This window comes from Gymnoscopelus braueri, assembly GCF_963280865.1.
Source record: "Gymnoscopelus braueri genome assembly, chromosome: 8".
Classification (NCBI taxonomy): domain Eukaryota; kingdom Metazoa; phylum Chordata; class Actinopteri; order Myctophiformes; family Myctophidae; genus Gymnoscopelus; species Gymnoscopelus braueri.
Genome location: NC_137609.1, coordinates 43,469,632 through 43,491,992, shown reverse-complemented (window position 1 = coordinate 43,491,992; position 22,361 = coordinate 43,469,632). Strand labels below are relative to the sequence as shown.

The 22,361-nt window shown below is 41.3% G+C and overlaps 1 protein-coding gene across 1 annotated transcript; it reads left to right on the top strand.

Annotated features, from left to right (window-relative positions):
• Nucleotides 1–14,355: 14,355 nt before the first annotated feature.
• On the top strand, nt 14,356–21,858 carry LOC308090865 (receptor-interacting serine/threonine-protein kinase 3-like; the record flags this gene model as incomplete). The annotated part of the gene is made up of 9 exons (XM_080436138.1): nt 14,356–14,423; nt 16,599–16,762; nt 16,889–17,219; nt 18,120–18,262; nt 18,362–18,414; nt 19,727–19,894; nt 20,204–20,299; nt 20,991–21,050; nt 21,188–21,858. The coding sequence occupies exons 2-9, from the start codon at nt 16,623–16,625 to the stop codon at nt 21,856–21,858; spliced, it is 1,662 nt and encodes a 553-aa protein (XP_080292264.1). The 5' UTR covers nt 14,356–14,423; nt 16,599–16,622.
• Between the last annotated feature and the right edge of the window lie 503 nt (nt 21,859–22,361).

Here is a 22,361-nt window from a genome sequence, read left to right as displayed (position 1 = left end):
ACTGCATGTGTTCATCTCAATAAATGTTCAAAATCTGTGTCACCAGCGTATCTTGAGAATCTCAAGAAACCGTGACAACATGGAGCACAGAGGATGCTTATTCTCTTTCACCAACTGTGTGAGAAATGCTATTTATGGACTTTAGTTGCAGGGTTCAATACAATCATCACTTCCAAACTTTAAAAAAAAACGTACTGACCTTGACTTCGAACCCCCTCCTCTGTAACTGGGTTCTTGACTTAATCTAATCATCAGACCCCGGCATGTTAGCATAATTATAGGCAATCTCACCTCCTCAACCATCACACTGAACACTGGTGTCCCACAAGGTTGTGTGCTGAGTCCTCTTTTCATATTAACCCATTAAGACCGGGAACGCATCTGCGTAATTTTTTGATTTCTTTGGCGATTCAAAAATAGCAGATATACAAGCTCATAGCGCGGCACCGAGTGCCGCGCTACGAGCTTGTAGATCTGCTATTGTTGAGAAAATGTGTGCAAATCTTTGAATATATATATATTTTTTAAGATTTGCACACATTTTCTCAAAAATAGCAGATACGAGCTTGTAGATCTGCTATTTTTGAGAAAATGTGTGCAAATCTTTGAATATATATATTTTTTTAAGCGTTAGGATTTAGGGAAAAAAAAAGTTAATCGGCCTCAGGTCTTAATGGGTTAACATCTGCATTCACACCACACTACATAATACCAATAATCTCTATGCGCTTGCCTTTTAATTGCCAAAAAAAAAAAAATGCACCTCTGCATCGAGTGCACTCCAATTCGGCCTCAATCGACTCCAAACACCCTTCAGCACCCATACAAATCCCTCCCCGCGCACATGCCGGTTTCATTGTTGTCTGGCAGGCGTCCCTTTGGATGACAGCTTGAGTAAAAAAATGTCGACCGTGGTGCTCCTCCTCCCCCAAAGGCTCGCCTGCCTGGGCAGCAGGGCCACTCACACATGCTTGTTGTGTGACAATGAAGGCGCACGCACTCAGTGGTGTAAAGTAACTAAGTACATCTACTCAAGTACAGTATTTAAGTACAATTTTGAGGTACTTTTACTTTACTGGAGTATTTCCCAATTGTCCGTACTTTTACTTCTACTCCACTACATCTCCGAGGCAAATATTGGACTTTTTCCTCCATTACAATTATTTGAAAACTTTAGTTACTAGTTACTTTGCAGATATGAATTATTACATTATAAAACGTGCATTAACCACTTTAGCCCTATTTTATAACACAGGCTATTTGGAAAATAGCCGATCTACAAGCTCACAACACCTTGCATCGCGACGCGTTGTGAGCTTGCAGATCTGCTATTTTCAAACATTTTAGTGCTTTTACTTTTGGTACTTTAAGTACAGTTTGATACCAATACTTTTGTACTTTTACTCAAATACGTTTTTAATCTCAGACTTTTACTTGTAACAGAGTATTTCTACATTGCAGTATTGATACTTTTACTTAAGTAAAACACTTGAGTACTTTTCCCACCACTGCACGCACTCTATATATCACCTCGCGTGCATATTGTACATGCACGCACACATGCACACACATAATAACCGTTGCTCCTTTGCGACCGCAATGTCAACAAAATGATGGAGGTCATCACCAGCAGGTGTCATGGTTTAGAAGATCACCTCGCTTTATTTATGTGCAATAAAGTCGGCAATGAATCTCGTTTTCTTACCACTATCCTGGCTCGGCAGTGAATCACCACGGGCCTGGTCCTGGAGTTTAACAGTTATGACCCATTACATCTAATAGAAGGTAGGAGGTGCGGTATATCATTCTCCCCTCCGTCTCATGGTATCATGAGACGTAAACAATTGCTTTATTGCACTGTATAGAGACCTCTGCTGTCAAATGATGTGTGAAAGAGAGGGGGGGGGGGGGGGGGGGTTACAAACGGTGATTGATCCAGTGCATATGTACTATATAGATTATAGCCTGGGAATTCGTGATATGTCTGAGGTATATTTCAGCCGAGAGCTGCCATATCAGTCCAACACGGTATAGCCCCAGGTTGATTACAGGGGCCGAGAGCGGTTTTGCCATTGCATGGCAGGCACACATAATACGTTCTATCTCACATACCGTAGCTAGTCATAGCCTTGTTTAGTCACCAAATTACTTACTTACTTACTTACTTAGCCCCATCGCTCCCAGTGGAGCATAGGCCATCGACAACTGTTCTCCATCCAACACGGCTTTGGGCTGTCCTTTCTGTCTCTCCCCAGCGGGGTTCCCTGTCTCTTGAGTCAGGGGCTGGCGTGTAGTACTAGCTGCCGGTTTCCTCCGGGTGTGACCGTTTAGTCACAAACACCAGGAGAAAATAGCCAGTGAGTATGTGTGTGTGTGTGTGTGTGTGTGTGTGTGTGTGTGTGTGTGTGTGTGTGTGTGTGTGTGTGTGTGTGTGTGTGTGTGTGTATATATATATATATATATATATATATATATATATATATATATATATATACATAATGTACGTACGTACATACATGCGTACATACGTACATACAGTACATACATACAGACATACAGATATAGATATAGATATAGATACATATATAGATGTAGATGTAGATGTAGATATACACATACATACATACATACATACATACATACATACATACATACATACATACATACATACATACATACATACATACATACATACATACAGTAGATATAGATATAGATATAGATATATATATAGATATACAGTACACCATTTGCCATTTTTTCCTTTTCCATTCATGAAGGAAAGAAACCTTTGAAGATACCACCACCAGCCAGGTGAGAGGACTGATTTAATATGGTCTGCTGCGTCGATGTTTTCCGAGCCACTGACTCCCTTCCTTCCTTCCTCATAGCCTGACCTCTCTAACCTCCAATAACATTGGAGCACGCCGTAGCAGATGTTCCCCACCGTCCATGCCTCGCTCTCCCTGTTGCACCTGCCCCCCCCGTGCCTCCACAGCTGTTACCCTGGCCTTTCAAATGCCACCCATAATTGTCACAATTTCGACGCCATTGTGGCTCGGCCGTCGAGGTGCACTAAACACGATGAGAAGTCTATTCCCGAGTTTCCGAAGGGGAAATGTTTTTTGGGGGTCCGAGAGGGCAAACAATTATAGAGAATGCCAGGCTTTAAACAAATACACACTGTCAGGTCAATGTTACAGACTTTTTTTTTCTAGGGTGTTTGTTTGTAGCAATGTTGCTGGCAAGCCTCGGTGGGGGAAATGGAACAATCTGTTCCTGATGGAGTTATTTAGAAAATGCTACTACCCTGCCTGGCTCCCGATCAAGGTTCATATAGCATCAGCAGGAAACGCTGTTCAACGGTCTAACAAGTTATTTCTGAAATGCTGTGCCGCTGTTTGCAGTGCATCCCACCAAACCTTTCCTCGTTTTCAGCTCAGGGCAATGGTTTAGCCCATTAAGACCGGCGAACGCATCTGTGTGTCATTTTTACATTTCTTTGGGCTATTCAAAAATAGCAGATCTACAAGCTCATAGTGCGGCGCTATGAGCTTGTAGATCTGCTATTTTTGAAAAATCTTGAACATTTGTGCAAATCTTTTGAATATATGTGTTTTTAAAGTGTTTTTTTTTAAACTCAAATCTTTGCTTCTGGGGGATTTTACAAATGTCTTCTAAATACAGTTTGTTTTTTTTAAACCTATGTTGCTACAATATCAAGTGGTTCTCAAACTTTTTTCATGTCAAGGACCCCCAAGAACGCCATGTATTTGGCTGCGGATCCCCATCTCAAAATATTTCGTTCCAGGGACCCCCCAGATTCAAAGATTTTAGTTAAAAATGTATATATATAATATTCAAAGATTTGCATACATTTTCACGATTCATTTCCAAAAAATAGCAGATCTACAAGCTCGTAGCGCGGCACTCGGTGCCGCGCTATGAGCTAGTAGATCTGCTATTTTTTTAATCGCCCAAAGAAATCTAAAAAATAACAAAATAAAAAAATAAAAAAAAATCTAAAAAATAAAAAAAATCTAAAAAGAAATCTAAAAAAATCTAAAAATCTAAAAAAAAATCTAGAAATCTAAAAAAAATTACACACAGATGCGTTCCCGGTCTAAATGGGCTAAAGCTTAAGAACCAACCAATTAAGGCCATGGAGACGTAAAGAAGCGACAGAGTGAGTTGAGCCCAAACAGGCAATTTATGGATGCGGAGGGGCATATAGTTCAAAGTGAAATTGATTTTGAATTGATTAGTTTGTGCCACTGTAATGACTAGCCGCAAATAATTTAGTTTCCTATTGGAAAAGAGTACGGGTTCAAAGGGTTGAACTCTTACTGAGAGTATTTTGCTCAAAACGATAGATTCAATCGTGTAATGGGCAGCGGAGAAACTCTCAGCACATCGTCTGTCTGCCCTGGTCACTCTTGTGCATCGGCAGAGCTGCCAATGTGGATGTATAGCCTTCACCTCACCGCTACCAATATCGACTCTATTATTCGGGTTGTCTGTTGTATATTATGTAGCATTCCTATCAATTTCTATGTTTGTGTCAATTTCAGAAGAGGTTCAGTTCCAACAGCGAAGGGTGTCTCCATTCTAAATATCACAAGTCCAATAATCTCTCAAGAACAGTCGGGAGCCGTGTTGACAACCCATGCACATTGACTACAAGTGGGCGTGCCTTCAGATCAGGAAGCAGGCCGCGCTTTACCCAATCAAATGTAGTGGCCGGGATTTACATGTGTGCGGCTCGCTTCCCACTGGAAACAAACCGAGACTCATTTAACAATAGCGTCCTCGGAGCCGACAAAACCACGGAAACTTAGTAACATTTTAACTTGCTCTTTCATCATAGAAACAAGTGGGCTTATAACCAAAACGATCCATGTTCTTTTGGAGAAATGGCGTTAGTGTTCTGTGGAGAAATATTGTTAGTGGGAATGAAAACATAGGCGCACCACCGGCAGTGGAGGGCTGAGGGCAGACCAAAACCACGGTTTCCCGTGAGCATGGGTCCTCCGTACAGCTCAGCCCAGAGTCAAATAGAAAAGTGAAAAACAGCAGAGGGCGCTGATTTTCCTTTTTGAGTGGTGCCAACCACTCCTACATTTGACCGTGTGTGTCCGTCCGTCCGTCCGTCCGTCCGTATGTTTGCGGACGGCCTCAACATGTTCGTGTCTGGCCTCAACAGCTGCAGCTGATTGCAACACAAAGAGGCAACCAGTTACACTGATTATACACAAACAGGAGAGCAACACATGCGCATCAAAGGCACCACTCACTTCACACTGGGTGTGATTTTTATTTGACGATGGGTTCCCAGATTGCAAGCCCAATGATCCCAATGCAAATTTAGATGCACCCGAAATTTGTGTGGCATTGTTTCGTTTTTTCACCACCCCAGCCTCTCCGTTGGTGAATGTCACAACAGTTTCCAGCCCTGTGCACATTCCAGCTCTCCAGGTCGTGTCTGACGCAAGCAAGCGTTGACATGCCTTTCCCCTCATGTCCCTTACGGACCATGTACAATGTACCGCCACTGTGACTTTACACCCCGGGTGAGAAATGTGCGAAGCCCCCCATGGTCCCATGGCTTTCTCTGTCACACAACTGCACCGATGCTTATTTCACAGCGTCGCCGTGGGAACCAACCGTCCATTTGCGATTCAGGCCTATTTAACCCATTAAGAACGGGAACGCATCTGTGTATAATTTTTTTATGTCTTTGGCTATTCAAAAATAGCAGATCTACAAGCTCGTAGCGCGGCACCGAGTGCCGCGCTACGAGCTTGTAGATCTGCTATTTTCTTTTAAAAGCGTGTACATTTGTTTTTCAAACATTCAACATTTTTAACTCAAATCTTTTTTTGGGAGAAAAAAAAAAAGATGCTATAATATCCGTGGTTCTCAAACTTTTTTCATGTCAAGGACCCCCCAGATGCAAAGATTTGAGTTAAAGATATATATATATGTTCAAAGATTTGTCAAATTTTCAAGATTTTTCAAAAATAGCAGATCTACAAGCTCATATCTGCTATTTTTGAATAGCCAAAGAAATCATAAAATGACACAGATCATGCATTCCCGGATTGAATGGATTAAACATCCCTCGTCGTTCTCCCTTTATCGCTTTGTCTCCCTATACCTTTTCTCTCTCTGCCACCAGATCCCTCAATCTCATTTATTCCGTCTGTTTTCCCATTGCCTGCTGCTTTTCACTCATTCTCATTAGTGTTTAACCACAGTGCAGTAATTTGCGCCTATTATTTATTAATTATGTAGCATATTTTTCATCTGTTTCCTTCTGTTCATTATCTCTCCCTCATTCTCCCGCTCTATTCCTCTTAATAACCTCACTTCTTTACTTCTCTCTTTCTCCCGGCGTTGACGACCTGTGGTCTTCCACTTGTTCCCTGTGTCAATGAGAATACCGTACGTGTCACATTCATAGCATGTTGCACAGACCCATGGGGGAAGGGTGTTCAGCTTAAATCATCTTGGAATTAATCAGTCCCAAGTGTGCGCCGGTATATTTATGTATGTGTGTGTGTACGAGTGTGGAATTGCACGTGTGGATATGCATTCAACTGTGTTGGAGATGTGTGAAATGTGTGAAAATAATGTGAGTGTGTGTGTGTGTGTGTGTGGGGGGGGGGCAATACTTACTTTTTATTGCTCAATTAACCATAATATGAACCCTAGCGTCCCTATTTTGGGGGGAAAACATTCGTCAAGCTCACAATAGATCGGCTATTTTTGAAGAGATATGGTATAGAGGGGGGGGGGAGGCAGGGGGCCAAAGACAGAGCGCTGGGGGACCCTGTTCTATATAAATGTGGTTTAATGTCAGCAACCACAACACGGTTATCATAGTTGATTCATGAGGGAGAACAAATTCTGCATTATTATTACCAAGACAGGGAATGAAAAAGGATGAATAAAACAACAGGTTTTAGAGACATCAAGTCCGAGTCTCTCATGAGCTACTTACTGGAGGACGCAGAGCCCAATTTATAACCATTGCTATTGTATTCCAGATTACTGGCATTCGCATTTGAGGTCCCCAGAAGCTTGTAACGTTGCGTACCCTTGAGCAAAGCACCAGAGACAACACCGATCCAGCGGTACTGTATTGCAGGTGAACCGTTTCCTTACATGTCCACTGTAATGAACAGAGTTGCCTAGGGTAGCATGTCACGTGTGGTTGTATTTAGAGGTGTACAAATCAATGATCCGTTCAGGAAATTGCTCATCAAAGCAATTAGCAAAAGTAGTTGTGAAAGTTGCATCGATGACATCAAATTAACATGCATGCAAGGAAATTCATTATTAAATTGAACTACTGCAAATCCAACCCTTTTCTATGCTATACAAAATCTTAATGATATTCAGATTTTCACATGATTTTCCTTCAAGGAACATTCACCCAATCAAATAACATAGACCCCAGTAAAAAACATAAACCTTTGAGTCCTGAAGAACTGAGTTGAATGGTAGCCCCCGTCCCATTCTGCAATTGAAAGAAAAATGCTGAAACGGTTGAAAGCTGAGACGAATACATTTAATTTAGCCTTTACCAATTCCCACTCAAAGCAATTATAGTGAGAACTGACTGAGAGTTAGCTACGCAAATGGACCTCCAGGCCACGTAGCACATCCCTTGGATGAACAGGCAGAATAGTGGTATTGACGGCATTGTTCTGCCTTTAATAGTCTACCAGTCTGTTCACCCACATCTCCAGTGATAATACAAACACTGTCGAAAAAGGTCTCTAGGTGTTCTAAATAATGTTAGACAGGCTTCATTTTAGAGCACTTTAAGCCGTACCCCTAAGAGACATGGCTTATGCATTGTCAATAATTAGCAGTTATCTAATGAACGCAAGACCTCATTACAGGACAGACCCCATTACAGGATAATTATGTATTGAATTGAATACAGTGTTGTATGTGTATTATGTATGAGCTTGTGCTGTGTGGCTCTGTTACTGTAGGTCATCTCTGTCATTTCATCTCTCTCTCTCTCTCTCTCTCTCTCTCTCTCTCTCTCTCTCTCTCTCTCTCTCTCTCTCTCTCTCTCTCTCTCTCTCTCTCTCTCTCTCTCTCTCTCTCTCCCATCAGCCTCAAACTAAATATCTGAGCAAAAAGAGACGTTCTAAACCTAATTAGTGGCCCCATTACTTATTTAAAGCCAACTTGTTTGTGCGAGCACAGAGGTATAAATTATCCAATAGACGATGTCCTTCAGGGTATTTTGTTGAACAGAGCTTTATTAACATCAACTGGAGAGGGCAATTTAATGCCAGCTCAATTATTTTCTTGCATCCTGGCCATCGCTGGTGCTAGATCCAGCCACAAGCAGCCAGTTAACATCCACTTAGTGAGACAAGGGAACTATAAGGAATTAACGGCACTGTTAAAGACAGTCTCTGTGGACAAAATGGATGATCCTTCACGGAGATAAGGGACCGTTTCAAAGTAAACTCGGAGTGATCTTGAGCGAATACGATACGATCCCTTTCTGTCTCAGTGACAGCTCAATTGGCACGACACATGCTGGAACCAGGAGTGGCTGCTACGAATGCTAGGATTAGACCTTTTTTATTTAGCATTGCCAGTAATGTTAAAGCCAGTGGTGGAAAAAATACTTACTTAAATAAAAGTATCAATACTGCATTGTGGAAGTACTCTGTTCCAAGTAAAAGTCCGGAATTAAAAATGTACTTGAGTAAAAGTACAAAAGTATTGGTATCAAAATGTACTTAAAGTACCAAAAGTAAAAGTACTAACATTTTTGTTTTGTTTGAAAATAGCAGATCTACAAGCTCACAACGTGTCGCATCGCGACGAGTTGTGAGCTTGTAGATCGGCTATTTTCAAATAGCCTGTGTATAAAATAGGGCTGAAGTGGTTAATGTATGTTTTATAATGTAATCATTTATATGTGGTCAGGGGAGCTACTGGGCTTTTGAGGAATACAGATTGAAGACAGAATTGTGTGTGTGATCATGTATTCTGTTTCAGAATAGCTTATAAAAAGTAAAGGTGTCAGGTCATTAAAGTCTCTGTGTTTCCATATACTGTAGAGATAAATAAAAAGGGTGTGAAGTTTGCGCTCTAAATTCAAGGCTTAATAGGGCTGAAGACAGGTGTGAGAGGGCAGCATGAAGGTTCATAAACAACAAAAAGGCTTGCACACTGAAAAATGAACATTGGATGCCAAAATAGTATTTTACTTACAAAAGTGCAAAAAGTGAAATAAAATCGACACAGAGACGTTTGTGTCCTCAGACCCTCACAGTGTTGACGATATAAAGATATAAACTATATAAACGCTGTCGGGCATAAACCTTGCCCGTGTCCAAAACGCAGTTGCTTTTCAGGAAATGGAAAAAACAACCTATGTTCCAATAAATCCAATGTAGATATTATTTAGTCACAAGCTCTAGTTAATACTTTTCATTAGTTAAATATTCATAAAAGCCACGGACAGACACCACTTTCAAACTGGCATATCCCTATTTTGGGCATGCCATTATACTGTAGGTGAAAAGTTTCAAATGTTTATAAGAATAGAAGAATAGAAAAATAGTCAACCTATAAGCTCACAATGCATCGCATCACAGCGGCTGTTTTTTGCGGGACACTGGCATACGACAAAGTATAACATAGGGCATTCATTTATGAAAAAACATCTTTCTGAAAAAACAGAAAGATGAATGGATATACAAGGTTTCTGCCTGAAATGCTGTATTGAGGCACAAAATAAGCTATCAAAGACAGTATCAGAGGCCAGAGAAAGCTGGATGTTTGGCTGGTGTCTGTGGAAACGGTCCATTGTCAATATTACCTTTTTAAGGGTACTTGACCAGACTTAATTTATCAATACTATTGTTCTACGTTTAAGTAACTCTCCCAGTGAGGGGGAAGTGGGGACCATGCACTTTTAATGCCTGTGAATCCATTAATGCACTTGGCAATTGACCTTGTGATGAACAGTTAAGTGCTCTTTAAGTAAGCACCATACTTAGAAGCAGCGACACTCCATTCTCTTCCCCTAGTGAAGCGCTATATAATAAGGGCAGGTAATTACAGTTATCATTAAAGCTGCATTAGTGACACATTCTGGGAGGTAGTATGTAGGTTTAATACGCAAAACATGAATTATTTCATCTTTGGATCCTGTTCACAGGCGCAGAGGCGTGATAGGGCTTGTTCAGTTGCTGCCCCCTCCCCCTCCCTGTGGAAAACACTCCCTACCACATCAAAGGCCCCCCCCCACCATCCCATCGCTCAAAACTGACCTAAAAACCCACCTCTTCAGAATTGATTCCCAACGCTTCTCATTTTTATTCACCTTATTCCTGGCCATGCCCACCGTGGGGTGTGGTCAGGTTGGGGAGTAAGGGGGTGGGGAGCCCCATATTCAAGGGCTTTCCTGTTTACCAGTGTTGCCATGTCTGCTTATAATAAGTGACTCTGGGCTTGTTTGTAAAGTGAAATCGCTTATTTGGTCTTGCTTCCTAATGTTTTTTTAACCCATTTAGACCTGAGGCCGCCTTCTAAATCCTAACCTAAGTTTTCAGAAAATCTTCTAATTTATATAAAAAAATTAAACAAAGTTCCTGTTGCTATATACATAGATGTTGCTATTATAGCAACATCTAAAATGACACTGATGCTTTCCCGGTGTTAACCTTGGTTGGAGGTGTAGAAATGACAGATTCTGTGAGCAACTCCATCACATTATAGTGAATTACTCGCTCTAGCTGCTCATTGGAGCCTTGAGCCTCTGTTGGCGTTGCTTTTGCGGCCCTGCTTGTTGGAGAGGTAGGCATAACCTCTTTTAAATCCTCCCCATTCTCACCAAGCAACCTTTCCAGCTCGACATACATTTTGAAACCTTGAAATCCTTTGTTGCAATATAACCTTACTCTGACAATTAACCCTTTTCGCAGTGTTTTACAGTGCAATTCGCCCTTTTTTCATTGTTTTTCCCCCCAATTTGTTTTACAGTGCAAACCAAAAAATGTACAATCTTATTTTTTTTACAGTGTAAGCTTTTTTCTCCTTTTCTTTTTTTTTCACAATGTTACAGTGTTATAATCCCATCTGGGGCCACTTTTCTATGTAACGGTTTGGCCAAAATCAAAAGGGTCCGGGGTGCCAGCCAGGTAGCTAACCTGACAAAAGGTTCAATACGAGTAGCCTAACCACTACATAAGGCTGTGCATGAATTGTCCGTCTTCTCTACCATGGACGGATTAAAGTGAAAATGGGCCCTGTGCACAAAATCACCAAGGGCCCCACCAGTGCCCCTCCCTCCCCCCAAACGCACACACACTGACAACATGAAAATGTGCAAATTATATCCCTTTTGCTAAATCATTATGTTAAATTATTGCCATTGTAGGTCTGCTTTGTTCTCTACATGTGTAGCCAATATTTTATTTTTGCCACAGACATACAAAATAAGTGATCAATAATTTGACCAGAAATACATAATGAACATAATATCTACGCCAATGTGCTACATATTTTACAATGATAGTATTTCTGCATTAACCAATGAGCCACAAAATAATTAAGTAAAACAAAAAAAAAGCCAATCTGCAAGCTCACAACACATTACATCATGACATGTTGAGAGCTTGTAGATCCGGTACTTTAAAAACATTTCAGAAATTGTTCTAATTATTTATTTAGCCCATAATGACATGCCCAAAATGGGGATGCCAGGTGTTAAAGAGGTTACCATTTCTGAAGAAAACCTTAAGACTGTCAGGAGGCTAAGACAGGCATTAAATGTGGCATGATGGAAGTCTATTCCGTATTTGGGATTTAAATAAGTGGGTCTTATCAGTACAGTGCTTCTATCGCACATTACATGAGAAAAGGGCCATTTCAGTGCAGAGGTGAGTGGGAGCGTGTCATGTGGTTATTATAGAGATTGCTGGCTTTTCAGAGGACAGTGTTAGGATGTTGAGGTCAGGAGGAGATCATGTTCTACCAGTTCTACCTTACCAAACCAAACTAAGGAGCTTCGATAGTTGTGGTTTCTTTCCATTACTGTGACATCTTGATGAGACATCTTCTATCATGATGAGACAGTCCTTGCATAGTTGTGATGTAAGGCATGCCGATGGAACAATGGAAAAAGACAGATTAGAGTCAAAACCATCATAGTGTACGTACATGATGAGTGATTAGATAAGGATAAAGGGCATGACAGGATTTAAAGGAATGCAGTGTCACAACTAATGTCATGCAAGGACTCCTAACTTTGATCAGAGGTGAGCAAATGTACTGTATAAGCTGGAGGTCTGATGGTGATTGTGGACCCCAGGCTGTGGATAAAGGGTTTCCACTGATTATGATTGTAAAATATTTTGAAAATAGCAGATCTACAAGCTCACAACAATGTGTCGCATCGCTTGTAGATCGACTATTTTCAAATAGCCAAAGTTTAAATAGGGCTAAAGTGGTTAATGTATGTTTTGTATTAATAATACAAATCTACAAAGTAACTAGTAACTAAAGTTTTCAAATAATTGTTGCCTCTGAGATGTAGTGGAGTAGAAGTAAAATAACTGAAAATGTAAAATAATTCGGTAAAGTAAAAATTCCTCAAATTTGTACTTAAGTACAGTACTTGAGTACATGTACTTACTTTCCACCACTGGTTCTGAGCACAAGTCTAGGTTACTGTAAGTCAAGATGAGATCATTACTCACCGGCTGCCACAGAGCTGAGGTCGAAAGAGAGAACTGTCTACATTGTGTAAATCACAAGCACATGGTTTTCTTATCGTAAATATGACGTTTTGCCAAATTCTTGCGTTTAATCCAGGTCCGTTGTTTTGCTTGTCAAGAGGCTTTAATAGAAAGCGGATTTCCTCCTACAACTGGGAGGCTTTCAAAATAAGAGTATGTTTTATTTCACACAATTGGAAACGTGTAATGTCATTTGACAACACAGGTTGTATTTTGAAATCTGCCTAGTGGAAGTAGATTAAATGGACCGAGGGGTCTCCGACTGACTGATCGAAATGTTGATTTTCAGGTGGCAGTGCCAGGGCCCCAATTGGCTCGAGGGCCCCTGTGCACGGGCACAATGTGCACAAGCCATAATCCGTCCCTGTTCTCTACACACCCCATAAATACACACTGTAACACACAATAAACTTCAGACACCAGAGATTGTCGTTCAACGTAGTTATATTAATATAGTTCAGGTTATATGGTACAGTTCAGTTTCATTCACAGTTCCAGTTAGTTTCACACATAGTTTCCGTGAGTTAGGTCGAGCCCACAAACATTTCACAAACATTTCACACATAGACCGGCCATTCATAAAAGCCAGTGTGGCTGGCCACCGTCATCACGTGAATGAACTGACACATATAATAAGTCAGGGGTAGTGGCGATGCACCGCTAATCGCCACAGTGCTCACCGCACGTGCTCACCGCACGTGCACACCGCACGCATTTTATTTGACCTTAAAGTAGGAAACATGTTTGTATAGGAAATGTTTTTTAGCTTAGTTTTTGTCTTTTTAAACTAATACAAATTAAAGGAATGCCATGAATTCTAGAGCTGACACTAAAAGTTTGCTTTGAACGAGTATCTTTCTCTTCTTCGACGGTGGCTGAGGCATTGCTGCGTGCAGATAGGATACTGACAGCAGCCCTACTGAAGACAACATGCTGTGTTGTTACTGTGTAGCCTATAGATGTGTGTGTGTATATATATATATATATATATATATATATATATATATATATATATATATATGGTGTAGCCTATAGATGCAAGGAGTGAGGATACAATGTCACACTCACTTGTAAACCTGTTATGCAAAGTAGCCATTTGGGTACTTGGCTCATGAATCTAGTGGGTGGGGGGGGCGTGTTCTGGCGTGCACATGCATGCACGCGCGTGCTCTGTACCGTGCCTTACCTTGCACGTGAAAGATTTATCGGCCACACGCCGTGGTACTCTGTGTGGCCTCCATGACACCACTGGTATCAGGTCAGGACAATAGAAAAAAATTGCTGATCTACAAGCTCATAAAGCTTCTTTTTTTTTTATAAACTAAGGACATTTTCTGTATGATTTTAGTTATTTTTAGTTTTCACAATAACAATTATACATCATTCCACAGCAGCTGTTTTGAGTCAATTATTACAATTACATCTAAATCACTTCCCCCTGCTCCTAACCCAAAGGCTTTTAGAAAACAGCTTATGTCTGCAGAGTGAATACCTGAATGCTAATCAACCAGAAACTCAGTGGGGAAGACAGGTATTGTTTCAAGTGCTGTACATAAAGAGTAAACACGATCTGGTGTAGTTCACATCAACCCGCTCTGAGGGACGGCAGACTTCTTTTAGACAGCAGCAACTAAACAGGTAAGCATTGGTTGTCCTTGGTTGGAACGGAAAATATGGAGTGAATGTGGGGGAGTTGAGTGATTGTGGTGTATCATCATAACCTTTATTTAAACTCGAAGTACAGTTGAGGGGCAGGCCCTCATTTTCAATGTAGACGAGATACACAACATATTAATCAACCAATAATCAAGGAATAAACATTAATTTACATCAATATTAATATATGAATTAGAGGACAGAGAAAACTCAAACATATTCAGAGAACTAAGACAGATAGGCTGGAAATTAATTAAAACAGTTACAGTCTGGATCAAAAGTGTTGGAAACCATTTCCCTAAATTGACCAAAGGAAGGCAGTGATCTGTTTTTTAGGGATTTCTGGAGCTCATTCCAAGTAGATGGAGCTCTAACAGAGAATACTGCCTTGCCGTATAGCTCTGTGTGAGTAAATGGCACCTTGAGCGTCAGGAAGTCACTTGAGCGAGTCTGGTAGGGACTAGGGATCTGATCCACCAAGGCACAGATATACGGGGGAGCATTCCTGAGATGGCATTAAAAATGAACAGATACCAGTGCTTATCACGCCTCTCAGAGAGAGAGAGGAGAGGCCTGCATTCCCATTGAGAGTACAGTGTATAAACTGTGCGGAAATGTGCTTGGACTCTATGCACAGCAGCCATATTGGAAAGAAATTGGGCCCCTTCCTTACTTCCTTCTAAAGTTCTCAAGTTCGACGTTTTCGGGCCGAGCCGGGCCGAGCCTGCCTCTCTCGGTCGAGAGAGGCAGAGGAATGCAGATGATGCATGCATAGCAGTCTAGGTGTGAACGAGACAAGGATTTAAAAGAGATGTTTCACTTTTTTTTTAAAGTGTTATTTTATCGTCTACTACGTCTTTTGTGAGCCCCCAGACAGTTGCTTGATACACTATTTAGATATTTAATATTAATTTTATCAGACACGCCCCATTCCTATTCAAACCCATTGTAACTTCAAACTCCATTTTAAACATGTTAGATTCATTGAAAACACCCGTTCTTGGTTCTGGTGACTGATATTGTCCTTCTAATACGTGAGAAGACCGTGTTTTGTCAATTACTTTTTTCATTCATGGGTTTGTATAGGAAGGGGGCGTGTCTGATAAAATGAATATCAAATATCTAAATACTGAATCGAGCAACTTCAAAACTGTCCGGGGGGCTGATAAAATGACCCAAACATTAATTCTGAAGGTGAAATACCCTTTAACTTAATTTTATATGCAACTTTGCATGTTTTGTATTTGTAGTATGAACAATTTTATTGGTTATGTGAAGTTGCCATTTTGGCGACTATTAGTGGGTTCTCTCTCACACTGACTCTGTCTCTCTATCATTTGAACAACTAGCACCACTTAGTGTTTTTTTCAGGCTTTCGGGGCTAACATTACATGTAATTGATAGAAAATAAATGATTTTTTGGGTGAATTCCTCCTTTAAGTTTCCCAGGGGGACTCTCTACCCATTCAGCTATGACCACCCTAGACCTAAGGAGGGTCAACTTTTACAAGCTTATGGAAAGCAGTCTTTTTGCAAACACCAAAAATCTGAGAAGTTATCAATTGCACACCCCATGAAGCCTTGAATACATGGATATATTTTGGTTTTTGTCGCAATAATTTTGATACTCCGGTAGGAGACACAAAGATTCTACTTCGTGTCTCCTACCGGATACATTAGCCGGTAGGTAGTGATAACTGCCATTAAGCTACAAGATTGGAAGGGCTATCATACCAAAATATAAACTAGAGACATGTAGGAAGACAAAAATACAAAAACTTTACGGTCACCTTAGGTGGTACCAATTTGTGAAAATATCAGTGTTGGCCCCTATGACAAGATTCACGTCAAGGTTCTGTTGAAACGTCAGTAGCCTACTTAACACGTTGTAAGGACTCAGTCAGTCATTAAAACCTTCAACTATGATACCGTACGGTACTGGTGCAGGATGTGCTTTTACTTTATGTTTGGATACATGCATTGATTCCATGAAGACAGTGCATATTTTGCTAAACTTGGTCATGTTAACATTATTGCTTGTGTAGCTACTGTTTTTGAATGGCTCAAAGTGAAAGACATTCAGTTCCATGCATATGGTGGTAACCACCATATGTTTCAGGACTTGAGATTAATTGTCCTATAATTATTTCCCTCTAGAGTTGAATCTTTCTGTCCTATGAGATGGCACAGCGTGACCGAAAGACAATTGGAGACGAAAGCCTGGAGAACTGGGAATGGCTTAGCTCAGGGGGATTTGGATTTGTCTATAGTGCCGAACACAAGGACTTGGGCAAAGTGGCCATCAAGCTAGCTCATGATGGGTATGATGACAATGATCAAAAAGCTAAATTGAGGTTGATTTACAATAATGACTTATTTCATAATCTTCGGCAAAGTAACTGTATTCTAACTGCTGTCCTTATCCTCCTAAACTGTCCACACTGCAGCTCTGGCCAATCAGATTCTGCCCTGTGTCGTGAGGCTGCTTACATGGAAGCTGCCGACCAGCAGTATGTCCCCAGGGTCTATGGGATGTACCAGAGCTGTCCCCCCACCTTGGGCTCTACCGTGAGGCAGGGTATAGTAATGGAGCTGATGGAAGGAGGCTCCCTGAAGACCCTCCTGCAAACCCGGTCTAAGCCTCCACCCTGGCCCCTGGCGTTCCGTCTGGCCCTCCAGGTGGCCGAGGCCATGGACTTCCTCCACAGTAAGAAGGGCCTCGTACACATGGACCTGAAACCAGACAATATCCTACTGGATGCCAAGTTAAACGTCAAGGTATGTTCAATTCAATTCAATCGTCACTCACTCTAGTCAATCACTCTAGACTGAGTGACACCCACTGCTACAACACCAGAAGGAGCTCCTCTGATCTTGTTCCCCCTAGATTCGGCACAAACATGGGGACAAATTCAATCCACAATAGGCTACTGCAACCAAAATATGAACATTTTCAAGTCCAAGATGGCTGCCGGGAGCTTAAAATGGCTATGTATCAATTACTATTCAACCTATAGGTGGTTTTGGTGTCTAATCCTGGGTTTTAGGGTTAACTAACCCTGTGTTTTATAGGGCTCAAAGAATGGGACTGAATCAGTGGAATTAACCACTGATTCAAATCCAAGATGGCATCCCAAGGTGATGTCCTATTCTACAAAAACAAATGAACCTTTTTAAATAATTTTTGTTTTCATTGAAAATTAACACTATTGCTGTCACACTTAAAGGTAGGGTAAGTGATTTACTTTGGTTAAAATGTGTTAAATGGCTCTGTATTCTGTTAGTACTCATTGCTATAGAGTGTTTGTTCAGTAAAAAGAGTCTCCCATGTCTCTCCAGCTCTTTATTAAAATAAATGCATTTTTAGTGCTCTCTCCTGTTTGGCTTAAATGTTGTCACCTACCTGAAAATGTACTATATTCTGGTTACTAAAGAGCTGGAGAGACCCCTGTGACCAAACAAACGCTCTGTAACAATGATTACTATCACAATATAGTACTTTAACCTTAAAAAAAGAAAGAAAAAAAAATCACTTACCCTACCTTTTAATGTAGTCAAGTATTAGCAAGCCGTGTTGCATATCGCCTCATCTTTGCCCTGACTGAGTCTCTTCACTGTCCTGCTGAAATAAAAGCATAAATGCTTAAAATTACTGTTCTATCCTCTTAATTTCAATAGATAGCAGATTTCGGCTTGTCTATGGTGTCCAACAGTGTTTCGATGACTGCGGGCAGAGGTGACAGAGGAGGCACTCTGGCCTTCATCCCCCCTGAGGCTTTTGAAGATGACTACCATCGCGTTCGCTCCTATGATGTTTACAGGTGAACTATTGAAGGAAAGCTGTTGATACAAAGTCATCTAATACATGTTATTTTGTGAAAATGTTTTTTTCCAACTTGTTTTCCTCTCCTTTTTATTAGCTACGCTATACTTCTGTGGACCATACTGACTGGAAACAACACGCCATATCCAGGTGCATTTATATGATCCTTTTGAGATGGCCGTGCCCAAAATAGGTTGCCTTATTCGGATAAATGCGTGTCACTGCCCGCCCCTGCCGGTTCTCTGAATTTTTATTTTTAAATAGGCTCTGTCATGATTAATTGACCACATATATGAAGTTAAACAACTAAATTCTATCCAAACGATATCTTATAAGTAAATTCCGTGCCTCAAAAAAGAAGTTTGAGAGCTTTTTGAAGTTCTAAAACAGCGGAGAAAACTGCCCACAGAAACAATGGCGGCCGTTCGTGTTTGGTCGGCTGCACTCAGGCTGCACTCGGGTCCATTCGGGCTCACTCGAACTCGCCACCTGATTGGCCAACTTTTGCTGTCAATCACAGAACGATGAGCGACTACGCTGATAGGCTCGTTTTTTTGGTAATGCGCTAGAAACGCCCATACAAGCCTTCAGGCCAGACTCACTCCTGGAATCAAATAGAAATGAGATTTCCGGAGGGAGGGTTTACCAGGCTAACACACCCCATGAAGCCTTGAATTCATGGAGATTTTTTTGTTTTTGTCTCATTCCTAAGACAATAATTTGATGACCGGTAGCGGTTCCGGTTGGAGACACAAAGAGTCTCCTTTGTGTCTCCTACCGGAACCGCTGCCTACTGCTGGTCATCAAATGATTGTCTTAGGAATGAGACAAAAACTAAAAAATCTCCATGAATTCATGTATCCATGGGGTGACTAATCCATAGAAAAAAAGTAATGTTTTGGGTGAACTATCCCTTTAAGACTACAGAACCACTGGTTTATGTAGCATTATGGTGAGGCCAGTAGTGTGTAGCGTATCATGACAGCCCTACTATACGCCACTGCCTCCAGATCCTTAAGGCCTCTGACCATGTTATAAAGTTTATAATCAGCACTGCCCATCATCTTCAGTTTGCTGGGATGGACTTTAACACATTAAATAAACATCATTATGTAAATCACTTTTCAATGTTACAAAGTGTTTTACAAACTAACAAATACAATTATACAATATTATAATTGTGTTTGTTACTTTGTAAATTACTTAATGTAACTTTGCTCTCACTATCAGGACAGCTGCATGTCTATCTGTCTGTCTGCCTGCCTGTCTGTCTGTGTGACATTATCATATACAATCACGGAAACACACACACACGCACGCACGCACGCACGCACGCACGCACGCACGCACGCAGTGTTTTTGATTGATTGAATATTTTTTTAGACAGAAATGTAAAAACAGTAGTACAGTCAAACACTTTCTCTAAAAAGTCCTTGCCGTCTTCTTTCCATTGTGGTTCTAGGCCTAGGTGTAGGAGGGGATTATTCCTACGCGAAATTAACGATTCCAAGGGGAGACAGACCTCTTCTGGACAAAATAGATGTCCAGCAAGCAGCTGGATTAGGACATCTGGTGGAGTTCATGGAGAAATGCTGGGACCCTGAGCCTGAAAATAGGCCTTCATTTGCAGGTGAATTTACATTAATACTCAGACTCAGACGCATTTTCTTACCCTGTGCTGTCTTGAACACACCACACACACTTCCGGTTGAAACCGTGACATGTACGAGTGCATAAGGTGCATGGGCGTGCCCGTGTGGTTCAACTGGAGCTCATCCGCATGCAGGCGAGCGACCAGGCTTGTGCGCCTTTTTAGCTTGAGACCTTTTATTATGGAAGTTTATTTTGGAAAAGTATAAAGCATAGAGCGAGAAAGATCCCGGGTCAAATATCTTTGTCCGATTTTTCTTTGATCATTTCACGGTGCTTTTCATTTCAGAATGCATTGAAGAGACACGTTGTGTTTTTTCAAGACATGAGGAGGGAATCGATGCAGCCGTCTGTGAAATCCTCAAAGAACTGAAGCCTCTGAAAGGTAAAGAGACAATGATTCACATATAACCTTTGATTTAAGTGTGTGGCAGGATCACGTAACTTGGCTTTATTCTCTTATCATTATGCCTATGTCTCTGAATCTGTAATGGACAGTCTGTAGCCTATTAATATGAGCTTTCTGTAGGTGGTACTTGTAGTTCTGTTTAATAAAACTGTGTGTGTTGTGTGTGTGTGTGTGTGTGTGTGTGTGTGTGTGTGTGTGTGTGTGTGTGTGTGTGTGTGTGTGTGTGTGTGTGTGTGTGTGTGTGTGTGTGTGTGTGTGTGTGAGATTATATTGAGCTGCTTTTCATCAGTGTTCAGACTCAATCAAACTAAGCTTCAGACTTCCCCAAACAAACTGATCTGACTGCTTCTCAGCCTAAAAAGACACATAATTCCAACACACTTTGTAGACAGGGATGGCTCAGGGTAGAAGACAGGGTTAAACAATTAAACATGGGATTGGTATTTAACCCATTAAGACCGGGAACGCATCTGTGTCATTTTAAGTTGAATTTGGCTACTCAAAAATAGCAGATTTACAAGCTCATAGCGTGGCACCGAGTGCCGCGCTATGAGCTTGAGTATGATGCGCTATGAGCTTGAGCATGATGTTCAAAGTCCATCATGATGTTTAATGTCCATCATGATGTTTAATGTCCATAATGTTTAATGACTTTTTGTATTTACAGAGCCTCCAGTCCATGTCTCACGTCCAGAAACCACTCACGACAGAAAGGACTTTTTACAACGTGAGTCCATGGTGATCAGTTCACTGCTTTTACAGAAACCCTTCATACACTGACATTGTTGAGAGAACACACATTATTAATAATAATTAGGTGTGATTGTAAACTGGTGATGTATTGTATGTTGTTCTTCCCATCAGATGTGTGTGAACTCACACTGGATCCAAACACAGCAAACAGTCACCTCTCTCTGTCTGAGAACAACATGAAGGTGGCATGGGTGGGAGAGGATCATCAGTATCCTGATCATCCAGACAGATTTGAGACCTACAGTCAGGTGATGTGTAGAGAGAGTCTGACGGGACACTGTTACTGGGAGGTAGAGTGGAGTGGAGGGGTTTATATTGCAGTGGCATACAGAGGAATCAACAGACAGGGTGATGACAGTAGGTTTGGATCCAATGATAAGTCCTGCAGTCTGGACTGTAATGGTTATGATAACAATTACACTGTGATTCACAATGAGAAGAAAACTGTCCTCCCTGTCCGTCCCTCCTCCGTCCGTCCCTCCTCCTCCTCTGGTAGAGTATCAGTGTATGTAGACTGGCCTGCTGGCACTGTGTCCTTCTACACAATGTCCTCTGGCACACTGACACACCTGTACACCTTCCAGTCCACATTCACTGAACCGCTCTATGCTGGGTTCAGCTGCTGGGGGGGCTCAGTGACACTCATTTATCAACGCGTTGCAGCCCAAATAATGGGCGTAGGGCGAGATCACCGCACCTTTCGGCATTTATCAATATATCCTGACGTGGGCTTCATCCTACCATACGCTGAGATCTCACGTCTGGTCGAGACCAGTTGTTGACGTTGGCTGCGCCCGTTTATTCCATTCTAGACCTGCGGAGCAGCATTGTCTGACTGTCTGACAGGCATCTGGACACATAATCCACTCCTAAATGTATATCTACACACTAATAATTAATCCCTGTGAAAATATAAAATTTTATAAAGTAATTTAAACAAACTGCTTTAACAGTCATTCAGTTGCATTGGCTATTTTAAAATAGCAGATCTGCAAGCTCAAAAACGGGTCGCATCGCGACGCGTTGTGAGCTTGTAGATCTGCTATTTTAAAAATATATGAGCGCTTTTGCGTCGGGACTCGGGAGTCCCGCGGTCGGGACTGCCGACGATCTTTTCATGGACAGTGAGGTGTACAAACTTACAGTAGCTTGTCCTATGTGTTATGGAGTTATGTCATAGAGAGTTTTGAAGACTACAACCTGGATGGGTTAAGGATATAAACCCGACGCTCCAATCTCTTATTAACGGGACGGACCGAAACCACTGCCGTCTCACGGGGAATAT